At 43.8% G+C, this 24773-nt stretch overlaps 1 protein-coding gene across 4 annotated transcripts in view; it reads right to left on the minus strand.

The window, feature by feature from the left end:
* Nucleotides 1–201: 201 nt before the first annotated feature.
* Nucleotides 202–24773, minus strand: part of LOC119856657 (deubiquitinase DESI2-like) — a 79534-nt gene continuing 54962 nt past the window's right edge. For 2 of the 4 annotated variants that reach the window (XM_043517482.1, XM_043517484.1), the window contains 2 exons: nucleotides 6793–6828; nucleotides 202–2829 (listed from right to left, as the gene is read on the minus strand). In XM_043517482.1, the coding sequence (XP_043373417.1) occupies nucleotides 2587–2829; nucleotides 6793–6828 (279 nt within the window). In that variant the 3' untranslated portion in view covers nucleotides 202–2586. The remainder of the gene's footprint in view (nucleotides 2830–6792; nucleotides 6829–24773) is intronic. The other 2 variants (XM_038404459.2, XM_043517483.1) reach the window with 1 other exon arrangement.

The raw sequence follows: 24773 nt of genomic DNA on the forward strand, positions 1-24773 counted from the left end.
TTCATGGAAGGAGGGAGGGAAGGGGGGCCTGACGATATGTACCTAGAATCACCCGCGACAATGTTTTAGCCCCATCAGGCACTGGGATTTCTACCCAGAATTCAAATGGGTGGCGGAGACTGCGGGAACTGTGGGATAGCTATCCACAGTGCAACGCTCCGGAAGTCGATGGTTGCCTCAGTACTGTGGCCACACTCCGCCAACTACATGCACTTAGAGCATTTGTGTGGGGACAAACACACTTGACTGTATAAAAACGCTTTCTACAAAACTGACTTCTATAAATTTGACCTAATTTCGTAGTGTAGACATACCCTTAGACAAAGCATTTCCCTTAGGAAAGGTATGTCGCTGGAGCCCTGATTCCACCTGGGACTTCCAATATGACACTTCATATGAGATCAGATGCAAGATGGCAGGTTGGGCTGATGGATGGATGGTAGTCGATCAGGTATTTGCTATTACCTCAATCTGACTGCAATGTTCCCTCGCCAAATGAAAGCTCCGGGAGACCTCCACTCAGTCCTTCCAGTCACTGCACATACCTGCGGTCACAATGCTGTTTTTTGGCAGAGATCCTGGGAACTTCAGAAAAATGGAGATTGCATGACTGGTTTAGACAGTGACACGAGTCACTGCAGGGCAACTGAGTGTGCAGTACTGTATTGTGTAATGTTGTGTCTGGGCAGCAGCTCTGGCAACTTCAGAATAATGGAGAATATGATGCTGGTCCTAGTAAATCACCACGGAACAAACCAGGGTAATAGAGAATGTGATGCTGGCTCTATGCAACTATACCGGGAACCCAGGATATTAGAGTGTGGTGCTGGATACAGATACACACACACACACACACACACACACACACACACACACACGTAACAAACTGAGACCATATATGTACAGACACCAGGCATATCGGTGGGGATCAAACCCAGGACTTTCAATACCAAGCCCACAATTTCTATAAACTTGAGATAAAGGAGTAGCTTGCTTAGCTGGTTATAATTAGCAGTCTGTTATTCTGACTGTGGCTGGAGACAGGATTATCCACACTAACAGCCTGATTTTCAGAGGCACTGGGCACTGATAGCTCCTCCTACCTTCAGCTGGAGCGCAGCACTTCCAAGAATCAGGCCCTAAATCAATACATTACACACGCATCCTCAGGCTCTTTTGTCTTCCTCTTCTGCATAGCTGGTGGGAGAAGAGGGACCTAGATTTTCCTTTCCCATGTTGGTGTAGCCACTGAACATAATTCCTGGCTAGGTGATTGAATAATGGAATTGGCATACCTGCTCCCTTCTCCACCTGCCCCCCAGCATAGAAACCATCATCATGGGCATAATACATCTATGAACCAATGCTGGGGTGGTTGGTCAACCAGCCTTGCCCCTTTTCTATCACAAATGACTGAAATAAAGAGTGTTATGTAACAAAAGATGCCATGGGGATGTACATGGTGCAGCAACCTCTGCTTCCTGACAGGATTCCAAGCTGCCCTCTCCATCCCAAAACAGCCTCTGAGGCAAGGGAACAAATGTCAATTCTTGTGGTTTATTCTCTGTCTAGATAGTTTTCGTCTTCCTGGCTTGGCTTTAAATGTAGACTGGGTGGATGGCTGCCAAGGGACCCATATGTTTGGTTCTGGGAAGAAAATAGGAAATAGCAGTCTGCCCAAGGGATTCCCTCTCACCATTATCTCACTCCAGAAGTCCCTCCCCAAAACACAGGTTACCAGAGGCAGCTGGCTAGCCAGCCAGAAGACAGATTTAACACCCCACTGAAAAGGAAGGGAAACAGCAAACCAGGGATGTGAAACTGGTGACTTGGGTAGGGAAACTAAGGCCACCCCTGCATCTACTTAGTAGGTACCCCCAAGCATTAACCCCCACCCCCTGTTGTAACCAAATAAAAACCACCATTATACATTTGTTTTCTAGGTAATTGTGGTATAGTTGTTGGGAGGGGGAGAGAGGAGGGCAGTCCTCTAATCTCTTAAAGTCTAACACAGAAAACTGGTGGTCGTACAACAGCAATACCTTTCACTTGTCCTTTGAATGATTTAGAAACCTGGTAATTACAAAAAAGAGGATAGGTAGGAGCTTGTTGCTGGTCTTAGAGATGAGAAAGTCAAGCTGAGGTTCTGCTTCCTTCATCTGGCATGTCCAGGAGGTATGTTGTAGGTGGGGGTAGCCTTGACAGAACTGGAGAGGGGGAGATAAAAGAATAAAAACAGTTCCAGCCAAGGAACTTCCCGGTATAGTTCCCCTCTAGTCCCATGCTCTCGTGCCCAGAAAGTCAACAGTTCTCTGCGGATCAAGGAGCACAGGGGGCCTTGAGAGGAGAATCCAGGTTAGCCACCACACTTGTCAGCACAATGCTATAGTTCAGCGTCATTTTGCCAAGCAACAGTAGTGACAACCCTTCGGGAAGGATCAAGAGCTCGTCTTCTCATTAAAGGGGGTTTCCCTCAATGTTCTTGGGTGAAGAAAAGAGGGAGAAAGAAAGGAGCTGTAAGAGAGGAAATGAGAAAGAAATAGAAGAAACCCAGAGAGCGAGAGAAGGGAGCATGTTGGGCACAGCTTAGACCCGGGTATGCCTACAGGTTCGCGAGGTGCCTGAGGCCGAGGCAGCCGCAGAAGTGGATGGGGACTCCTCATCTGTCGTGTCTCCCTGCTCTTCCTTGTGGAGGCCGAGGTTGATGTGGCTCTGCAGGGCTGCTGGGGTCAGCCACTCCCTAGGGAGGCAACTTTGGAGGAAAGGGATGCACGAGCTGAAGTAGGCTAGGCGATTCACCCAACGGGGGATCTCCTTTCCACACAGGATCTGCAGAGCAAACAGAAAAGGAACATTGTTACCAGCACCAAGGCATGTGTATCAAGAGACTGCTATAACCACCACCACCTCCTCCTCCTCCTCCACCCCAGTCAGTCAATGGTCTGGATTCCTCAGTGCTCAGAAGATTCCTGTTTGATTACAGGGGCTCTTTTGAGGTCACAGCCAGCCATAAACTCCGACAATGTAAGCTTGCCTTAGACAAACTCCCAAGTGATTGGCCAGCCCAACCTGTCCCTCAATCAGCAGGTTTGGGGAAGGTGGGGAAAACTACTCCTGTCTGCTCTCTCCCCTCTGTCTGCTCTCTCCTTATTTGAGGCTCATAGATCAGAAAGCCAGTCCTTCGAGTAGCTCTCAGAATACAGTTGATGCCATTTTCACTCTGTAATGTCAAAAGATTTGGACTGACATTGCCCTGAGCTTCATTAAGCTGACAGTTGGCCATAACCAGGTGAATGGATGATTGTGAGGAACTATTCTGTCTGCTCCCCACTTTCTGTAACATTGATGCAGTCAGGTTGATTAATCTACAAAGTAGATATATGCCACAGTACCTTGAAGTCCTTTTCTTATTGTAATTATTAGCCCTTCCTTAAAATAAACTACTGAAATAGGAAAAAGAAGCCACCAAGAACAAATCCCAGTATCTTGTGGGTCCTACACATACCACATGCATGGCATTGTTTTGTGTATGCTCTCATGTGTACTGCCATATTTTGTTTTGCTTTGCTAATAACCACACAAAATCTGACATGATGGCATGGGATGGCTCAGGGGATTGTTTTTGTGACACAGACCCTTTCTCCCCTAGGACATGAGTCCAAATACATTTTTCCTGAACAACAGTAGCATGTGGAACTACTTTAGAGTTTAGAGATAAGTGTATGAAACCCAGGGCACTGGTACTAAGCATCAGAGAAGTAAATACATGTCCCTTGAGTAGCTCTTTTGCTTCCAAAATTACTTGTAAACATCCAAATTATGTAGGAATCAGTAATGTTCTACATTTTCATTTTGGGAACAAATTCCTACATCAGTGACTTCCTCATGGAGTCACCACTCCTCTCAAATTTCTAAACACCACTGCCAGATCTTCTCATGGACCATATTCCTACTACATGGGTTTAAGAATAGTTAACAGGAAAGGATCTATAGCCCAGACTGATCCACAAGTCACAATTTGAGAACCAGAATAAGATTTTGTCAGCAGGTCATTTTAGTTCCATCCAGGATCTTAAGAAAATTCATTTTTTAAATTATATTATATAAATTTAGCCCAACACTCACCTTTGAAAAGCAAATATTTTACCAAGGGGTTTTCCATAGCTGTAGGTAATCTACCTTCCTGAGTGATGGTCACTAAGGCAGCGGAAGAATCCTTCCATCAACCTAGCCTTGTCTACATCGGGGGCTAGGCGGGTATAACTATACTGCTCAGGCATGTGACATTTTCACACCCTGAGTGCTGTAGCTATGTCAACCTAGCTTCTAAGTGTAGACCAGGCCTGCGTAGTTCCCATTCTGTCAGAGACATGTCTTCACCACCACCAAAGCCACCTTGTTACTATTCCACAGTGGAATAGAAATCTCAACAAGCTAGCAAAGGGAACTTTGGAAAATCCTAACAGTGGTACAGCCTTTTCCTTAGGTTTGAGCTGCCTGCTTTGCAATGTATTGTGGCTGGAGTAGTAGTACTTACCAGTCCAGAGGTAATAGAGAAAATGAGATTAGACCAACTGAACTTAATTAAAGCTGTACAAGGAAAATGAAGAGGGAGAATTCCAATAGTATCTGAATCCCTGGAAACTCTGCCCATTGTAGCTCCCTAGACACAATAATCAGTTAGAAACATTACATCAGGAGAACAACTCACTACCCTGATGGCCAGACACTGTTTCCAGCAGTGTAACCCTTTCCTGGGTGTCACACATGCCAGACAATGTGGAATACTTTTTTCTCCCCCAAGAAGGGCATTCCCTTCTGTGGAGGGATGTGTGCAAGTCCTTTGACACACAACAGGTAAATGTCTTGGATCAAACTCTGATCTTGATTTTTCTAGGTCAAAATAAACACCCATCATGCTTTCAAAAGGTACCGACTGGCTGCCCTAGGAAACTTAAAAGATCTGTAGTGAATCCTCATCTGGATTCCTATCAGGCTTTACAGAGATGGAATAAGGAATGCTGTCTTCTTCCAGTTTGTCTGAGGCAGTGCCGGCTCTAGGCACTAGCAAACCAAGCATGTGCTTGAGGTGGAACTTTTCAAGGGGTGGCACTCAGGCCTTGTGGCGTGTGTGTGTGCACGCATGCGCGCGCGCTTGGGGTGGCAAAAAACCTAGAGCCGGCCCTGGTCTGAGGCTTTGAGAAGGTAGTTGAGGCTCTTAGCTGATTTGCTAATTGGGACAGGGAGCCTTGTTGTACTAAACAAGCCCTTTAAGTTGACTGTAAAGATGCTTATCCCCCCTCATAAAATGAAGACAGAGAGCTACAAGGGCTGGACTAGGCTGCATCAAACTGAACTCTGAAGTGGTAGCATGGGGATGCTTAGGCATCCATCTGAGAGAGAATACAGCTTGAGTAACACTAAAGTACCTCTCAAATGTGCCTTGATTTAAGGAACATTACATGAAGACTTTGTCTACACTACCAAGTTTTGTTACCAAAACTGCCATTTGTCAACCCAAACAGTGAATGCGTACACACTGGGAGGCAACTTTTGTCAGGGAAAATGTCTGGTTTTGGCAAAAAAAATAAATACATCCATCCTCACAAGAGATTTATGTCTTTTTCCTCTACATTTTTTTCCAACAAAGTGCAAGTGTAGTCACCACGCTTCATTTCTTTGCTTTAATTGGCCTCCAGGAGGTGTCAGCAATGCCCATCCTGACTGCTCTGATCAGCAGTTTGAACTCCACAGTCCTGCAGCCAGGTAAACAACCATCTGTCCCTCCCTCATAGAAGCTCTGGGGATTTTTGAAATTTCATTTCCTGTTGGCTCGGCATGGAGAGGTCTCATCGCATCTTCCCAGATGACCATGGCAGGTTATAGCAGCAAACGCTCTCCCGCTTGGACCACAGCAGAGCTGTTGGATCTGCTCAGGATATGGGGAGAGGAGGCTGTGCAGTCCCACCTGTGCTTGAGCCATAGGAATTGGGATACCTATGGGCAGATTTATCGTGGCTTATGTGAAAAGGGCTATGATTGGGACATGTTGCAGTGCAAAGCGAAGATTAAGGAGCTGATGCAGGCATAGCATAAGATGAGGGAGGCAACCCGTCGCTCTGCTGCTTCACCTAAGACCTGTAGGTTCTATAAGGAGCTGGATGCTATCCTCGGTGGTGACCCTACCTCCATCGCCAAGAGCCCCGTGGATACTTTGGAGGGCATGGAAATGGTGGAAAGAGGACCCAACCCAGAGAAAGAAGTTGATGAAGAGGTGGAGTTAGATGAGGATGTGCAGCTCCCAGTGGGGTCGCCCAGTGGGGCGGGCAGCCAGGAACTGTTCTCCACTACAGAGGTACCAAGCCAGTCTCAGCAGTTGCTCTCAGCAGTGAGCAAGAAGCTGGAGATGAGACTTCTGGTAAGTGGCTGTGGCTTGTGTAGTGCGGAGGTGGGTTCAGGGCAAAGAAATGTGGGAGGCTGGCTGTGTTTCTGTGAGCTGAACATTTCCCTGTGTAGCTAATCAATTTGGCGGAACAGAGTGTTGATGCATGCTGAGATCTCATGGGAATCCTCCAGAGAGATCTCAGAGAAAGTTTCCTGGAGGTACTCGGTAATCCTCTGCTAAAGGTTCCCTGGCAGAGCAGCTTTGTTCCTTCCCTCATTGTAGGAAACTTTCCCGTGTCATATGGAAATCACTTGTGTGGGGACCAAAGCAGCACATAGGCGAGCAGCATAGGGAGCAGGGCGGAAGCCACAAGCATGGAGTGGATGTACCCTTGTTTCCCTGCTTACCCTTAGCAGTGAGATGTCTGCTCGAATTATCTCCACCTATGGAAAAGTATGGGAGAATTTTAGAATTTGTTCCCTAGAATGCTGCACCATGACCCTTGCAAAGAGTGTGTGCTCTTTTCCCCATGTGGAGTGCCCCTTCTTCCCCTGCCAACACTCACCATGCTTTGGGTGTTCACAGAGATGTGTACCTGGCTAGATTCAATGAGAAAGTGACAGCAATGTTGCAAAAGGTGTATTTAATTGAAATGTTTCAATGTTGTGTGTAAATTTAACAATCTCACTTCTGTGCATTGTCCCCTGTGCTTTACCAAATATGGCTTTCAGGAACACCCCACACACCCCTGCCGAGCATCTCCACCAGATAAGAAAGTGCCCAAGATGCAGCAAAGATGACATGTTCCAGGACGTCCTGCAGTGCTCCAATTCAGAAAAAAGGGAATGAAAGGAATGCTGGGAAGCCAAATAGCATGACAGAAAAGAGAATAATGCATTTGTTAAGGATGCTACTGAGCAGATGATTAAAGTAATGGAGGAGCAAATGCAGATGCTGAAGTCCTTAATAATACAGCAGACTGAGTAGATCAGTGCTTGACCTCCACCGCAGCACATTCTTTTCCATGCCCCACCAAACTCCTCCCGCACATTTCTTTCCACCTTCCGGGACTTCTCGGTTTCCTCTTCACTGCACCCCCTCCGACAACTTTCACAATGATAGCTAGACCTACACACAGCTGTGAAAGTCTGCCCTTCCCTGGTTCCTCCTTTCCCACCAAGCATCTGTATGTTTGTGTGTGCTATTTCTTGCACAATAAAAGAAAACTTTTATAATGGTAAATCATCTTTTTTTTGGTACAAGATGAGATTGCAGGCACTGCCAATACATGCACAGGCATTTTAATCACTTTATTACAGGAATATAAGGCCCCAAATGTCACCATTGCCCCCTAGGAAAACTACATGTAATGTAAGATTAAAGCAATTAAGACAGAGAGATATGTTACTGGTGGTCATTGTTAAAGTGCTGCCTCAAAGCCTCCCTGCTTCAAATAGCTACTCTTTGGGCTCCTCTGACAGCCCTGGTATCTGGCTGCTCAAAATCAGTGGCCAAAGGTCTGCCTCAGCACTCCACCCCTGAGCAAACCATTCACCTTTAGCTTCACAGAGATTATGCGATGTACGGCATGCGGCTATCACCACAGGAATATTATCCTCAGTGAGGTCCAACCTGCCATAAAGGCATCACCAGCGTGCCTTTAATATGCCAAAGCACATTCAACTGTCATCCGGCACCTACTGAGCCCGTTGTTGAACTGCTCCTTATTGCTGTCCAGGTGTCCCATGTAAGGTTTCATGAGCCACGGCTATAAGGGGTACACAGGGTACCCCAGGATCACTATGGGCATTTCAACCCCCTGCGCCTGTAATCTTCTGGTTAGGAAAGAAAGTCCCCGCTTGCAGCTTTCTGTTCAGGCCAGTGATCCTGAAGATGCGTGCATCATGCACCTTCCCAGACTACCTCACGTTAATGTCAGTGAAATGCCCACGGTGATCCACAAGTGCCTGCAACACCTTGGAGAAGTACCCTTTCCTATTGATGTACTCCATTACAAGGTGGTCTGGTGCCAAAATTGGAATGTGTGTGCCATCTATCACCTCTCCACAGTTAGGGAAACCCATTTCTGCAAAGCTGTCCACTACTTCATGCACATTTCCCAGTCATGGTCCTTCGTAGCAGGATATGATTTATTGCCCTGCACACTTGCATTAATGCAGCCCCACCAGTCGACTTCCCCATTCCAAATGGATTTGCGACTGACCAGTAACAGTCTGGAGTTGCTAGCTTCTACACAGCGATTGCCACACGCTTCTCTACTGAGAGGGCAGCTCTCATTTTGGTGTCCTTGCACTGCAGGTCTGGGGCCAGCTCTGCGCACAATTCCAGGAAGGTGCTTTCCGCATCCGAAAGTTCTGTAGCCACTGCTCGTCATCCCACACCTGCATGACGATATGATCCCACCATTCAGTGCTTGTTTCACGAGCCCAAAAGAGATGATCTATCCTATGCACCTGCTCTGTGAATGCCAAAAGCTATCTAAAGTTGCTCCTATCCAGAATGTGCAGAATGTCAGGCACCTGCGAGTCTTCCTCAGTTAGGAACTTCATGATTAACTGCACTGCCATCCATAATATCTTCATGACAGTTAACAGAGCTTAGCAGAGCAGTGTGGGATCCATCCCTTCTCACAAAGATGCTGGGGTGCACAGCAAAGAAGGGCCACTGAAAAAAATGCCATGAAAGAAAGCTGGAAGCCCATGGAATGCTGGGAAAGAAAGTAATGCATCACGGGACATTTAGCACTGTCCCAAGATGCACCGCGATCCCCTCTGTCATCCCACAACACCTAGCAACAGAAGGACTGTGGGATAGGTACCCACAGTACATTGATCACATTGTCAATGATGGTCCCCACTGTGGACGCGATCTGCCGACAGAGGGAGCAAGTATGAACATGAAATTGTGATTTGTATTATGTCGGCTTTTGGATGTTGACATCACTTGTTGACACAAATTGGTAGCGCAGATAGTGGCCATTTGAGAGGTACAGCTACGAGAGAGAAAGTCCCAAATACGCATTCCAGGAACAGTTTTTCTTGTTCATACAAAACCCCCGTGAATGGTATCCATTCATTGCTGTTGGCCCTAGACCTTCCACAGCTTCTGTATTCAATCTGAGATATTCCTCTTGCACCACTACATTTTGGTGCCATGGGGGCTCTCACTGCTCCTACAGACAGATTCAACACTGTGGGCTAGCGAGAGTAGGTACTGAGAGTCACTGCTTATCCCCATGTATGTCCCTGATATTCCTTCATCGTCCTTCTGGGTTAACAGCTCACACTAAAACCTGCACACTTTATGCGTTGCCCCCATTTGAGGCAGGAAACTTCTGTAGCAGCTGTGTGTACTTACTGCCGCCACTAGGGGGCGTTTTACAGTAGAGAAGTTGGCTTCCCTTTACTAGAAGTTCTTCTGGGGTGTGTGGCTAAGAGCTGCAAATGGCCCCACTGCTGTCTGGGAAGCCAAGTGGAAACAGTTCAGACATATAGAGCAGAAGCCAAAAGTGAAGGAGAAATGGGAACTGACAGTCTGGAATCTATTTCTGTGGAGCTTTCGAGTCCACACCAGTGCTTCAGCTCACCAATCTACAAGTGATGCAGGAAATAGAGAGGGCCTCTGAGCCCCTGAAGTCAGGCCCAGTTCCCATCCTCCAACGTATCAGAGTTGAATTCATTTAAATGAAGGAAAATAGCAGAAATTTACAACATCCACTATATGCTTAAAGCACATGTTATTGCTGGCAGCTGCATCCTTTACTACTGCTAGAACTGACAGCTGGGTAATCTGACCCACATACGCCAGAAATGCTACTTCACATGCAATAGGAGAGTGACAAAAAGTGTGATAAACATTTGGAATAACGCAACAGGAAACTATCGTCCCTAACTGGTACTATGCAGCAAACTGAATAGTTCCCTAAATATCACTGATATTTAGGTTTAAACCAATATCTCCAAATACCTCTGTGATATTTGGGATATCTAGAAATGTATTGGGGACCTAAACATCAGAATGGGGATAAGGAGGGAACACAGTTAGCAGGAAGGTGAGAGAAGAGCCACAAGAATGATTAAAGGATTAGAAAACCTGCCTTATAGTGATAGACTCAAGAAACTCAATCTACTTAGCTTAACAAAGAGAAGGTTAACCAGGGAGTCTATTGCAGTCCATAAGTGCTTACATGAGAAACAAATATTTAATAAAGGGATCTTTAGTCTAGCAAAGAAGGTATAATATGATTCAATGGCTGGAAATTGAAGCCTGACAAATTAAGCCTGGAAATACATTTTGAACAGTAAAAAGAAAAGTACTTGTGGCAGTAACTCACGAAAGCTTATGCTCAAATAAATTTGTTAGTCTCTAAGGTGCCAAAAGTACTCCTTTTCTTTTTGCGGATACAGACTAACACAGCTGCTATTCTGAAACCTGTCATTTTGAACAGTGAGGGTGATTAACTTTTGGAACAACTTATCGAGGTTCCTGGTGGATTCTCCATCACTGGCAATTTTTAAATCAAGACTGGAAGCATTTCTAAAAGCTCTGCTTTAGGAATTATTGTGGGGAAGTTCTATGGCCTGTGTTATACAGGAGGGCAGACTAGATGATCACAATGTTCCATTCTGGCCTTGGAATCTAGTTAACAAGTAACAGACCACAGGATCTTCTGCTACATTACTGATCACAGCTTCATAGACTGAGAGAACATAGTAGAGGGATAAAACGGACTTCACTGGAGTCACCTAGTTGAGATCTAGTACCATGGACCACATTTTTTGTATAATAATCTCACCTACCTTACGTTCTCTTTTAGTGACTACGGGGAACGTCAGCCTCAGCAGGATTACTATAGCATGTCAAAGGCTCTGGTCCTTTCCCCTGCAGCAATACAACTTAACGTGAAACCTGATGGCTAGAGAGGCTTGTTAATGGAAAAGAGAACTTCGCCAGCGCAAGGAGGTTCTATCCTGCAAATCCCAGGAGGAATGCCTCCCTCATCTACTCTCCTCCCATCCTATCCCCTCTCATCTTACACCACCCCCACTCCAATTTTCATATGCTCCTCCCTCTACAGACCTCGGAGGTCTGCAAGAAGGGCAGGGCCGGTTCCAGGCACCAGCGAAGGAAGCAGGTGCCTGGGGTGGCCAATAGAAAGGGGTGGCACTCCATGCGTTATTGGGGCGGCAGGTCTGGATCTTCGGCAGCAATTCAGCGGTGAGTCCTTCATTCCCTCTTCCTCGGCAATTCGGTGGCAGCTCAATCTGGTTTTTCTTTTCTTTTTTTTTTTCCTTTGCCGCTTGGAGCAGCAAAAAAGCTGAAGCCAGCTCTGAGGAAGGAAGTCCTTATCCTGCAACCTTAGGACACCTGCAGGGGGATGGGACTGCAGACAACAGGAGGTCTGAGCCTTTTCAGACCCTGACAGACTTACATTGGCTTGTTGGAGGCCTAATAAGCTCTCTAGACTCACTTGAGGCAGGCACATCTCAGCAATTTGGGTGCGTATTACCTTTCAAGAATGAGAGCCGGTAAGAACACTGTACAATCCTCACACATTATAAGATGCAGAGTGAAGGTTACACTTCTCAAACACGACTCCCAAACCATCTTAACTCTATCTCCGTGCCTGGGCCCTCAGAAATCAGAAACTCCTACTTCTTAATCCAACCACTACAGAATTTCCTTTCATCAGTGACCACAAAGACTAAACCTAACCTAACTATGCATCCGATGAAGTGAGCTGTAGCTCACGAAAGCTTATGCTCTAATAAATTTGTTAGTCTCTAAGGTGCCACAAGTACTCCTTTTCTTTTCACAAAGACTCGAAAGCTTCCGCATTAAGCATATAATTGTTGCACTGATTCACAATCTTCTTTAGGATCATACTTAGAATGCACACAGAATTTTACAAATTTCTGTTTAGACAAACAACACAGTGAAGGCAATCATTTCCCACACCTCATTAAGGACCTGATCCAAAGCCTCGTGAAGTCAATGCGAGTCTTTCCAAGGGCTTTGACTCAGACTCTAAGGGCAGAATCCTGCAAGAAGCTGAAGGTATTCAGTACATTGTAGATGGCTCTCTTCAAGCCCTCAGAACCAGGCCCTGTGATTCAACGTGGCAACCAGTTCTATAGATGCCAGGAGATACAGGCTGGCAGGTCTCCTTTTACAAACTTCATATGCCAGATTATGCTATTGTACAAACGTCGTGTGAAAAGAAAAAAAGAGTTACTGTGTTGACAATGCAGCACAATTAGCATTTGGGCATTCATAGATTAAATTTTAGAATCGATGCTCTGTGGTGTGTGCTTTTAATGCTCTGCATGCAAAGAAGGGAAGATGGCAGCCTGGCATCTCTATGAAGGCAGAGTTACGGGACCCTGGGTACCCTGCAGACAAGTGCAACTTGAACTCCTCATTTCCTGGTTGTCTAACATGAGGTTTGTTTTAAACAACATTCCTGAAAAGTAACATGCACTCAAGCATGAAACCATAACTTGAGATGTAGCGAAAAACATCTTCACATAAGAACTGCCATAATGGGTCAGACTAATGTCCATCTAGCCCAGTATCATGTCTCTGACAGCAGCCAAACCCAGAGCTTCAGGGGAAGTGTATAAAACAGGGCAATTTTTGAGAGATCCATCCTATCAGCTTCTGGCAGAGGTTTAGGGTCACCCCAAGCACAGAATTATGTCCCTGATTATCTTAGCTAATACCTATTGATGGACCTATCCTCCATGAACTTATCTAGCTCTTTTTTGAACTCAGTTATACTTTTGGCCTTCACAACATCCCCTGGCAATGAGTTCTATAGGTCAATTGTGCACTGTGTGGAAAAAGTATTTCCTTTTGTTTCTACAATAGAACCTCAGAGTTACAAATACCTTGGGAATGGAAGTTGTTTGTAACGCTGAAATGTTTGTAACTGAACAAAACATGTTGGTTGTTGTTTCAAAAGTTTACAACTGAACATTGACTTAATACAGCTTTGAAACAGTGCAGAAGAAAAATGCTGCTTTTGACCATCTTAATTTAAATGAAACAAGCACAGAAACAGTTTCCTTGCCTTGTCAAATCTTTTTATTTTTTAAACTTTCCCTTTTATTTTTTTAAAAGTTTACATTTAACACAGTACTGAACTGTATTTGTTTCTTTTTTGGTCTCTGCTGCTGCCTGATTGTATTTTTCTGGTTCCAAATGAGGCGCATGGTTTACCAGTCAGTTTGTAACTCTGGTGTTTGTAATCTGAGGTTCTCGTGTATTAAACCTGCGGCTTATTAATTTCATCAGGTGATCCTTGGTTTTTGTTTGTGGGGAAAAGCAAATAAAACTTCTCTATTCACTTTTTCCATCTCATTTATGATTTTATATATCTATCATATTTCCTCTTTGTCCTTTTCTAAACTGAACAGCCCTAACCTTCTGAGTCTCTCAACATATGGAAGTTGTTCCATACCCTGGATCATCTTTGTTGCCCTTCTCTGAACCATTTTCAGTTCCATTATAATCTTTTAGATATGGGGTGACCAGAACCAGACACACTACACCATGGATTTATATTGTGGCACATGAGATTTTTGGTCTTATTTTCTATCACTTTCCAAATAGCTCCTAACATTTTGTTAGCCTTTTTGACCACTGCTGCACGTTGAACTGATGTTGTCAGAGAAGTATTCATGACGTCTCCAAGATCTCTTTCCTGAGTGATAACAGCTAATTTAGAGCCCATCATTATATATTGCTATTTTTTCCAAAGTGCATAACTTTGCACTTATCAATGTTGAATTTAATCTGCCATTTTGTTGCCCAGTTACCCAGTTTTGCGAGATCCCCTGCAACTCTGCACAGTCAGCTTTGGACTTAACTATCTTGAATAATTTTGAATATGCAAGCGCTGCTTTTTCACTGGCAAATCCCTTTTCCAGATCATTAAATAATATGTTGAACAGTACAGGTCCCAGTACAGACCCTTGCAGGACCTTGCTGTTTACCTCCCACCATTGTGAAAACTGACCATTTACTTCTGGCCTTTGTTTCCTATCTTTTAACTAGTTACTGGTCCATGAGAAGACCTTCCCTGTTATCCCATGACTGCTCAGTTTCCTTAAAAGCCTTAGTAAAGTTTTCATGTTGGAATTAATTGTTTAGACTAAGTTTGTTTTATAGTTACTGTGTAAAAACTTGAACTTGCACCCCAGAGAATGTAACTAGCCTGCATAGATCAACAAAATAGACTGAGTGGCAACATACCATAAAGCTCAGGCCAGACTGCATTCAGTGTGCATGCACGAAAGGAGCAGTACTGTGAATGGCCTTCATCTCACAGTGTAGAGAACAGCCGAGACTAGTAAATGAGTATGAATGGACTCAATAGTTAACTTGTTTTCAGGGAATTGGTATCTTAAGGCCAGTGGGGAAAGGGGTGAGAAGCTTTAAAATCAGTGCAAGCAGGGCCGCCCAGATGCCCAGATTCCCCTGTGCAATCACTTTCTGGTCCACCCTAGGTCTGACATGGTCCTCATGGAGATTCTCCCTGCAATCCCAGTCACTTTCCTCATGTAAAGTGAAACAAGCCCTCTGCACTGTCACAATGAACCTGGAAAGAAGGTTGCAAAAGGGAAAGAGCAGGAAGAAATGATGGATCTGCCAAACCATCACTCATACTCCCTCTGCCAACTTGCAGGAACATGGCAGTTGCATCTCCATATCCTTGTACTAGAGGATATAGCTGCATGTACATAGGAATCCGTGAGCAGAGAAGTTATGAAAGCAGAAAAAAAAATTCAGGGTCAAATGAAACAGCTGGTTCTAGGGCTGTGGGTGATGAAGTGCTATTTCAGCCCAGCCAACCAGGGCTCCAGTTGAGATACTCAAAGGCTGAGAGTCTGGACTACAAGCCATCTTGATGAACAAAACAAGGAATCAGATCCATCAATGGTATCAAGCTGTTCAGCTGTAAACCAAGCCTGCCATATGAAGATGCTCCCCTGTGTGAATGTCATTGAGACTAGGATTTAAGTACAGCAAGAAGATTCAGGATGACAAGATAGGTAACAAGTGGCCTAATAACAGAAGGTCCTCTAAGGAAGACTGAATATAATTAAGACTGGGACTACTGGTGACACTTAGAATAATGGTTATCATACCAAATGGATGAACAACTAATTCACTCAAGCTATTGCAAGGGCACACAGAGGAATTCTTCTTTCCCAGCAGGTGTTCCTGCCAGGCCAATGGCTCAGAACAGCCACAACTCAGAGATTCACCCCTTGGAGTGTGGATTCCATGCTGAACATGTCTTCTAGGCCAACCCCATTGTGTGTTGTGATGAGGTCACCACCAGCCTCTCCCCTGAAGGGTTGACTCTGACACTCCAGTTTTTCTTTTTCCAGCTGCTCTTCTTTAACAATACAGAAGCAACAGGTTGGTGGAGTGGTGGGAGGCAGGGAAAGATCAGAGGTAGAATTCAGCAGCTCTTGTGGGGGTGAGGGGGGGGAGAAATTGCTCCTAAACAAGACTCCCCATCCTGCAAAAACTAACTGCCACACCTAGATAATTTGCTTACTCTTCTGACACTTACTTATCAACTGGCTTCTGTTATAAGTCGGCTGGGCAGAATTTGATTTTTTTATACATGTAATTTCGGGGGTTATTATCAGTGTTTATATTTAAGCATTTTCTTCTATTTTTATGGTTTTAAATTTTCACAGTTGTGGGAAATTATGGGGGGTCCAAACAATAGAGGCTCAGGCCATAAATTATTTAATGAATGCAGTTATTGAGATTCAAAAAGTTAAAGCTTTACAGCCATTGAAACAGAAATTGTCAACATCGCATGTCAAAATATACAAAGTAAATATCCTTAAATCAAACTAAGAACTCGAGCAGCATTTTTCTTATTTTGCCAATCTGTAAATTTCAATCATCATCAATGGAAATATTTTTGTGCCTGTGTTTATGATAAAATTGACATTTACTGATAAAAATCTAGTCCTTCCAAGCTTAGTTATAAGGATTAGGTTTTTCCTTGCCATCTAGAACTGTGCAAAAGAGGAATATGTTTTCATGCCATTGCACACACAAAAATGTCATGCTGCTATGATCAGGAAAATTCAGGCCATATCCTGAGCTGGTGTAAATTGGCATAGCTCCTCTGACTACAGTGGGATTATGCCAATTTATGACACTTGAGAACATGTGCCTTTGTTTTTAACGAGATACCTGCAAATTTCATATAATTTGCTGGACAATAGGACCACTTTAAAATGGAAATGTGAAATGTAAGGGTTTTGTGTTCTTAATTCAAATTTCTTACCCACAAGTGTGGATAAATGGGGACTGAAGCTGGATCAAGAGTGAGCACAGGCAATTATAAGAACGGCCACACTGGGTCAGACCAATGGTCCATCTAGCCCAGTAGCCTACCTCTGATAATGGGAGAACCAGAGCTTCAGGAGGAGTGTACAGAACAGGGCCATTTTGGAAAGTTCTGCCTGTCTTCCCCTACTAGCTTCTGGCACTCAGAGGTTTAGGGTTGCCCCAAACATGGGGTTACATGCCTGACCATTTTGGTTAACAGCCATTGATGGACCTATCCTCCATGAACTTATCTAATTCTTTTTTGAACTCAGTTATATTTTTGGCCATCACAACATCCCCTGGCAACATGTTCCACAGGTTAATGGTGCATTGTGTGAAAAAAGTACTTCCTTTTGTTTGTATTAAACCCGCTGCCTGTTAATTTCATTGGATGACTCCTGGGTTTTGTATTGTGGAAAAGGGCAAATAAAACTTCTCTATTCACTTTTTCCATATCATTCACAATTTTATATACCTCTGTCATATCCCCTCCCGCACTTAATCATCTCTTTTGTAAGAGGTCTGCTACTAGAGTACTTGATTTCAAAAGGGTAAATTAAAAAAAATATAAAGGAATTGGTTAGGGAAGTGGACTAGACTGAAGAACTCAAGGATCTGAATGTGGAGGAGACTTGGAATTACTTTAAGTCAAAGCTGAGGAAACTGTCAGAAGCCTGCATCGCAAGCAAGGGGGAAAATTTGTAGAGAAGGGTCCAAACCAAACTGGATGAACAAGCATCTCAAATAGGTTATTAAGAGAAAGCAGAAAGCCTATAAGGAATAGAAGAAAGGATGGATCAGCAAGGAAAGCTACCTCTTGGAGGTCAGAAAGTATAGGGGAAAAGTGAGAACTGCCAAAAGCCAAGCGGAGTTGGACCTTCAAAGGAAATTAAAGCCAATAGTAAATGATTCCTTAGCCATCTAAATAAAAAGAAAACAAGAAAAGAAGAAGTGGGACTGCTAAGCACTGAGGATCGGGTGAAGATTAAAGATAATCTAGGCACTGCCAAACACCTAAATGAATATTTTCCCTTTTTTTTTTAAATAAGAGTAATGAGGAGCTTGGGAGCACTGGCAGAGTGACTAATGGGAACAAGGTTATGGAAGCAGAAATCACCACATCTGAGGTGGAAGCCAAACAAACATCAGGGAACCCAGATAATCTCCATCCAAGAATGTTAAAAGAACTGGCACATGAAGTTGCCACCCCAATAGCAAAGGATTTTTAATGAATATATAAACTTGTGGGGGAGGTCATACTCTATGACTGGAGAATTGAAAAATATATTTAAGAAAGGAAAAAATAGTGACTGGGAAACTACAGACCCATGAGTTTGATCTTAATTGCAAGCAAGGACTTAGAACAAATTTTGAGAGAGAGAGTAGTTAAATCCATAAAGGTAAATGGTAATCAGAATAAAATACAATAGGGTTTTACAAAAGGTAGACTGTGGCAGACCAACATAATCTCTTTCTTTGAGAAGATAATCAATTTTCTACAAAGAAAATGTAGTAGATCTAATCTACCTTGATTTCAGGAAGGCATTTGATGCAGTTCCACATGGGAAATTATTAGTTAAATAGGAATTAATATGAGAATTGAAAGATGGATAAGGATCTGGTTAAAGGGGAGATTACAAAAGGTCATACTGAAAGGTGAACAGTCAGCCTGGAGGGAGGTTCTGAATGGAGTTCCTCAAGGATAGGTCTTGGGACTGGTCATATTTAACACTTCCATTAATGACCTTGGCACATAAAAGTAGCTGTGTGCTAATACAATTTGCAGATAACACAACATTGGGAGGTATTGCTAATACAGAGAACCAGAATATCATACAAGATTTGAATGATCTTGAAAACTATAGTAAAAGAGCTAGGAAGAAATTTAATAGTGCAAAGTGCAGATCATGCACTTAGGGATTAAGTGCAAGACTTTTTTGCTATAAACTGGAGATGTATCAGTTAGCAGCAACAGAGAGGAAGAAAGCTCTGGGTGTATTGGTTGATCACAGGATGACTATGAGCTGCCAATGTGATGTTACCATGAAAAAGGCTAATGCAATCCTGGAATACATCAGGCAAGGTATTTTCAGCAGAGACAGGGAAGTGTTACTACCATTATCCAAGGCGCTGGCGAGACCTCATCTGAAATTCTGCGTGCAGTTCATGTTTAGGAAAGATGATTTCACACTGGAACAGGTGCAGAGAAAGGCTTTTAGGACGGTCAGAGGTATGAAGAACCTACTTCACAAGAAGAGACTTAACAATCTTAGCTTGTTTAGCCTAACAAAATGAAGGCTGAGGGGAGATATGGTTGCTCTCTAGAAATGCATCAGAGGGAAAAACGCTAGGAAGGGAGAAAAGGAGGACTTGTAGCACCTTAGAGACCAACAAATTTATTTGAGCATAAGCTTTCGAGAGCTACAGCTCACTTCATCGGATGCATTCAGTGGAAGATACAGTGGGGAGATTTACATACACAGAACATGAAACAATGGATGTTACCATACACACTGTAACGAGAGTGATCAGGTAAGGTGAGCTATTACCAGCGTGGGGGGGGCAGGACTTTTTGTAGTGATAATCAAGGTGGGCCATTTCCAGCAGTTGACAAGAATGTCACTCGATTACAGACCTAAAAGTGGCAAACTTCAAACACAGACTCCAACGAGAGACTGCTGAATTGGAATTAATTTGCAAACTGGATACAATTAACTTAGGCTTGAATAAAGACTGGGAGTGGATGGGTCATTACATGTTTATTCCCCCCTCCCCCTTTTCTTTTTGCGGATACAGACTAACACGGCTGCTACTCTGAAACCAGGAAGGGAGAGGAGTTAAAGTTAAGGACCAAAACTGACATGAACAAATGGATATAAATTGTCTATCCATAAGTTTGGGCTTGAAATTAGACAAAGGTTTCTCACCATCAGAGGAGTGACATTCTGGAAAAACCTTCCAAGGGGAGAAGTGGGGACAAAATAATTAACTTGTTTTAAGACCGAGTTGAATAAATTTGTGGAGGGGATGGCATGATGAGATTGCCTACAGTGGTATATGGCCCACCCACAACTGCTATTAGTGAATATCCCCAATGGCAAGAGATGGGACACTAGATGGGGAGGGTTCCAAGTTACTACAGAGAATTTTTTCTCAGGTGTCTGGCTGGCGGGTCTTGCCCACATGCTCAGGGTCTAACTGATCATCATATTTGGGGTAGGGAAGGAATTTTCTCTCAGGTCAGCTTGGCAGAGATGCTGGGGGAATTTCAACTTCCTCTGCACCATGGGACATGAGTCACTTGCTGGTTTGCACTAGAGTAAATGGTGGATTCTTTGTAACTTGAAGTATTTAAATCAAGATTTGAGAACTTCAGTAACTCAGCCAAAGATTCACAAAAAGAAAAGGAGTACTTGTGGCACCTTAGAGACTAACACATTTATTTGAGCATAAGCTTTCATGAACTACAGCTCACTTCATTGGATGCATTCAGTGGAAAATACAGTGGGGAGATTTTTATACATAGAGAACATGAAACAATGGGTATTACCATACACACTGTAATGAGAGTGATCACTTAAGATGAGCTATTACCAGCAGAAGAGTGGGGGGGGGGAACCTTTTGTGATGATAGTCAAGGTGGGCCATTTCCAGCAGTTGACAAGAATGTCTGAGGAACAGTGTAGGGTGGAGGGGGGAAATAAACATGGGGAAATAGTTTTACTTTGTGTAATGACCCATCCACTCCCAGTCTCTATTCAAACCTAAATTAGTTGTATCCAGTTTGCAAATTAGAGGTTATGGGCCTATTACAGGAGTGGGTGGGTAAGGTTTTGTGGCCTGCGATGTGCAGGTCTGACCAAGTGATCACCATAGTCCATTCTGGCCCTCATGTCTATGACTAAATTGAACAGCTCTAATCTTTTTAGTCTCTCCTTGTATGTCAGCTGATCCATACCCTTAATCATCTTTGTTGCCCTCTCTGAACCATTTATCTGTTAATCATTTTCATTGAGCTGAGAGAATCACTCAGTGCAGCCAAGAGTGGAAAGGTTAGTGATGAAGAATAATCTTTTAGACTTTTATATAGCATATTTCATCCCAAGGAATCCTAAAATGCTTCATAAACTTAAACTGATAATAGAAGCTATTCCTAGAAATCTGCTCATTTCACTGCTTTACTGTAGCCAGACCTGAAATAAAACAGCTGCTGTTTTCAACAGCAAAGCTACACAACCTTATGGCAGGAAATAAAGAAAAATCACCTCCAATTGAAACTGCAGGAGGAATTTATGGATACAGAATGTCATTATTAATGAGCTTCTATGGAATGCTGTAAATCATCATGGTACTTAAACTAAGAAAAAATATACAGCTCCTACCCACAGCTAGCCACATCCAAAGCCCACTGAAGTAAGCTGGAGTTTTTTCCATTCACTTCAGCGGATATTGGACCAGGCACAAAGCAAGCAATCACTTGCTGACATTCTTTGTTTCCGTTATTTCTTCCTGCTGCCCATCCCTCATCCTAACTGTCTCTGCCTCCTGCCAACCTTTAACCAGAATAGCTCATAAGTGTTTGCTGAACAAAATGCCATTCCCACAAACGCATCCCATGGGCCTCATCTTTGCAGAACAAACCAACAGTAATTACAGCTGAAGAAACCTTGAATACTATGACTGGGATATGCTCAAGTTCAGCTTCCAAAAGCAGTTGCATTTTCAAAATCGGACATGGGTGCATTCAGAAGTAATCCACACTCCCATTCCAGCTCTGATCTCTCCAGTGACTTCCAGGATATTATAGGCTTCCTGTTTCCTAACTAATAATAAAGTTAGAGCTTGCACTCTGCTAAGTGTGGGTCTGGGAAGCTTTGGAGTTGAATTTTCACTGATGGCTAAAAAGCGGCTTTCTTGTTTGACCATTCCTTGATGCAGCAGACCTGCCTTGCTGACAATCAAACAGTTTTTAAGGAAATCAGAACACTGCGGTAAGTTTGTTGCACACAGCAGCAGGTTTGCCTTGGTTTAGAAAGGAAATACAGATAGCAAGAGGCCAATTAGTATGCTCAGCCATCAGCTCCTCAGCACAGCTCTACCCTCCACCTGCCAATAGAACAAATTGCCCCATCCCAACATGGCTCCAACCACCCTTATGAAGGATGACTGATTTACCCCCCCACACTGAAAGCAAAAAACATAACTTCACCTGTCCACATAACAGGCATCTTAAGACTCCTTAACTCCCACTCCTCCATGGCTCCAATTATAAGGCACAAACCTGTCCATCATGATTCTATCAACCAGTGACAGACTTACACCCCCCTCCCTGCCACACACCACCACTTATCAAAAGAGAGACCTTTGCCCAGAATTACAGGGATGGGGTGGGGGACAAAATCTTGTATCCTATCTGGATATGGCTCCACCTGAAAATCATATAGCATCAGGAATCACCAGATAGTTCCCAGAGACAAGGTAAGTGTGGGAATATCTTTTATTGGACCAACCTCTGTTGGTGAGGGAGACGAGCTTTCCAGCTACACAGAGGAAACCTGCACAACACTTTGAAGAGACAAGCCTGGGAGCTTAAATTCATAACTTTGCTAGACATGAAAAATCATGGTCTTAATACAGACACTGAATGTATGGTTTATTTTAACAATCTGTAACCCACTTTCTGTGCTATGATTACACAGGTGTTAATGAGCCACTTCACCTTGAATGGTCCCTTAGAATATGTGATAACTGCTTATGCTAAACTATCTGTTCAACCTTGTACCTTGAGCTGTGACGCTCGGAGTACCTTTCCCAGACCTGAAGAAGAGCTCTGTGTAGCTTGAAAGCTTGTGCCTCTCACCAACAGAAGTTGTAATATCTTTTATTGGACCCTCACCCACCTTATTTCTCTCATATCCTGGGACTGACATGGCTACAACACTGCATACAGATTCCTCCTCCTAAGATTCCATTTGCATGCTTTCATCAGGTGAGCCTGCCCAAGCTGGCTCCATCTGCCCCCATAATCTTGATAATCTTAACATGCTGCCAGCCACTAGCAGCACCCTGTCCACTAGACTGCTAGTTTAACACCTGCATGCTAACACTCATGTTAGCCCTCAGGTTGCAATACCCTGCATAATCCCTCATTCAGACTCCATTTGCCATTATCTTAGTAATTTCAAAGTAAGTGTTGCCAAGGATGACGACCCCAAATAATTTGGGGTTTGGATGTTTACCAAAGTTCAGAGAACCCAACTGCCTTTGTGAGCTTCTGGGCTAACCCTCATAGCAGGATGCTCTGAGTGAGGTGATGCTGAATCTGCTGAACCAAAACTCACAAAAGATTTTTAGCTATGAAGCTCAGTGGTAACTGGTTCTGACAAGCTTGGAATCTCACCATACCGTTCAGCCCTAGTAAGGACATTGAACTATTTTACTGCAGATTGAACTAAACCAGTTCAGGGGCTTAGGAGTCTCTCTCTTTCTTCTGGCAGCCAACTAAGGCTATCTAATAAAAAAATATATACTTTGCCCCTTAAAGCACCTGTCAGAGGATCTGATGCACTGCAGATAATTAAGCCTCACACTATGCCCATGAAAGAGGGAAGTATTATTATCACCATTTTACAGATGAGAAAATGGAGACACAGAAGTTTAGCAAACTTGTCCATTGCCGCACAGTGAGTCAGCGGCAGAGGCAATAGAACACAGGAACCCCAGCTCACAATTTCACGTTCTAACTGCTGACCTCATACGCACTCTCCTTCCATTCCTGTTGGTGTTGGTAGCTGCCAGCAAGCACGTCTTTGATCTGTAGGCAAGCATGTCTTTGATCTGTGGGCAAGACCTAGCTGGGGCTGAGAAGCGTGCTAGCCGGACGAAATAGGAGAAGCAATTAAGTTCCTTTTATGGAGTAAGACAGATAAAACAAAAGAAGCTACCACCCACAGGCTAGCAGATAAGCAGCCAAGCTTTTGAATGCTTCTTTAAATCAGACCTCTGAACTCTAATTGTCTCATTCCCAATTAATAGTGAGAATCCAGAGTCTGCATGAGCCAGTAGCTATGGCCCCAAGCATGTCTGAGCAACCTTGGTCTTGTGACATTGTGAGAACTGCCTAGTAGGACACAAGTTTGTTCAGTCACTTTTCTTTTATTCTCCCCAAGAAGACACTCCTCATCCGTGAGATTTTCATCACTCTCAACCCTTTAAAAAACAAAAACAAAAACAAAAAAAAGTAACTATTGCCACTACTCTTAGTCCCAGAGCTTTGATCGCCAAAGTGGACACTACATTCACCGTCTCTAGAACCAGCTCCATAAACGCACCCATGGCCCACCAGCCAAAGTATCTTTCTAAATTGCCTCTCCATGATCCTGTCCAACTCCAGAGTCAGGCATCAGCAGAGAACTAATTCCTCAATACCATTCCCCACCGCCCATTTAAGAAACTACTCTTTGGCTCCACTTCCTGATCCAATTTGGGTGTGAGGGAGGTGTGATCACATGATGAAGAATTTCAGATAGGGAGGGGAGGATTAACACTGCCATAGACTGTCGAGAGGTGGCCAAGGCATACATGGGAAGGAAATGGATGCTTTCCACATCCCTACACTACTTTTCCATTTGGCCAATTTTGGAACAAAGCAAAGCAGCTCTTTGGTCTACTGGTTCCTAGATTTCCAAAGAAATCCAGTAGAGACAGAAGAGGGAGCATTTGGAAACTTTCAGTGGAGCATACTGGAATTTTTGCTAAGGATAGAGTCAGGAAGTGCAACACCACTGAAGTCTGTGAAGGTGCATGAATTTGTTCCAACAGTTCAGCCTCAAGGTGCTAATCCAAACCAAACTTCTGAACCTTGCCAGGTTCCACTTAATCATTCCACTAGTCCACGCCATAATGATGCTCGACAGATGGGAACCTACTGGCTTGTGAGTGGAGGAATAAAGGAGGAAAAAGGCAGAAGCAAGTGCAAAAGGAGGGAAAAAACAAGCATGGT

The sequence above is a fragment of the Dermochelys coriacea genome, chromosome 6, assembly GCF_009764565.3.
Source record: "Dermochelys coriacea isolate rDerCor1 chromosome 6, rDerCor1.pri.v4, whole genome shotgun sequence".
In the NCBI taxonomy this organism is placed as follows: Eukaryota; Metazoa; Chordata; order Testudines; family Dermochelyidae; genus Dermochelys; species Dermochelys coriacea.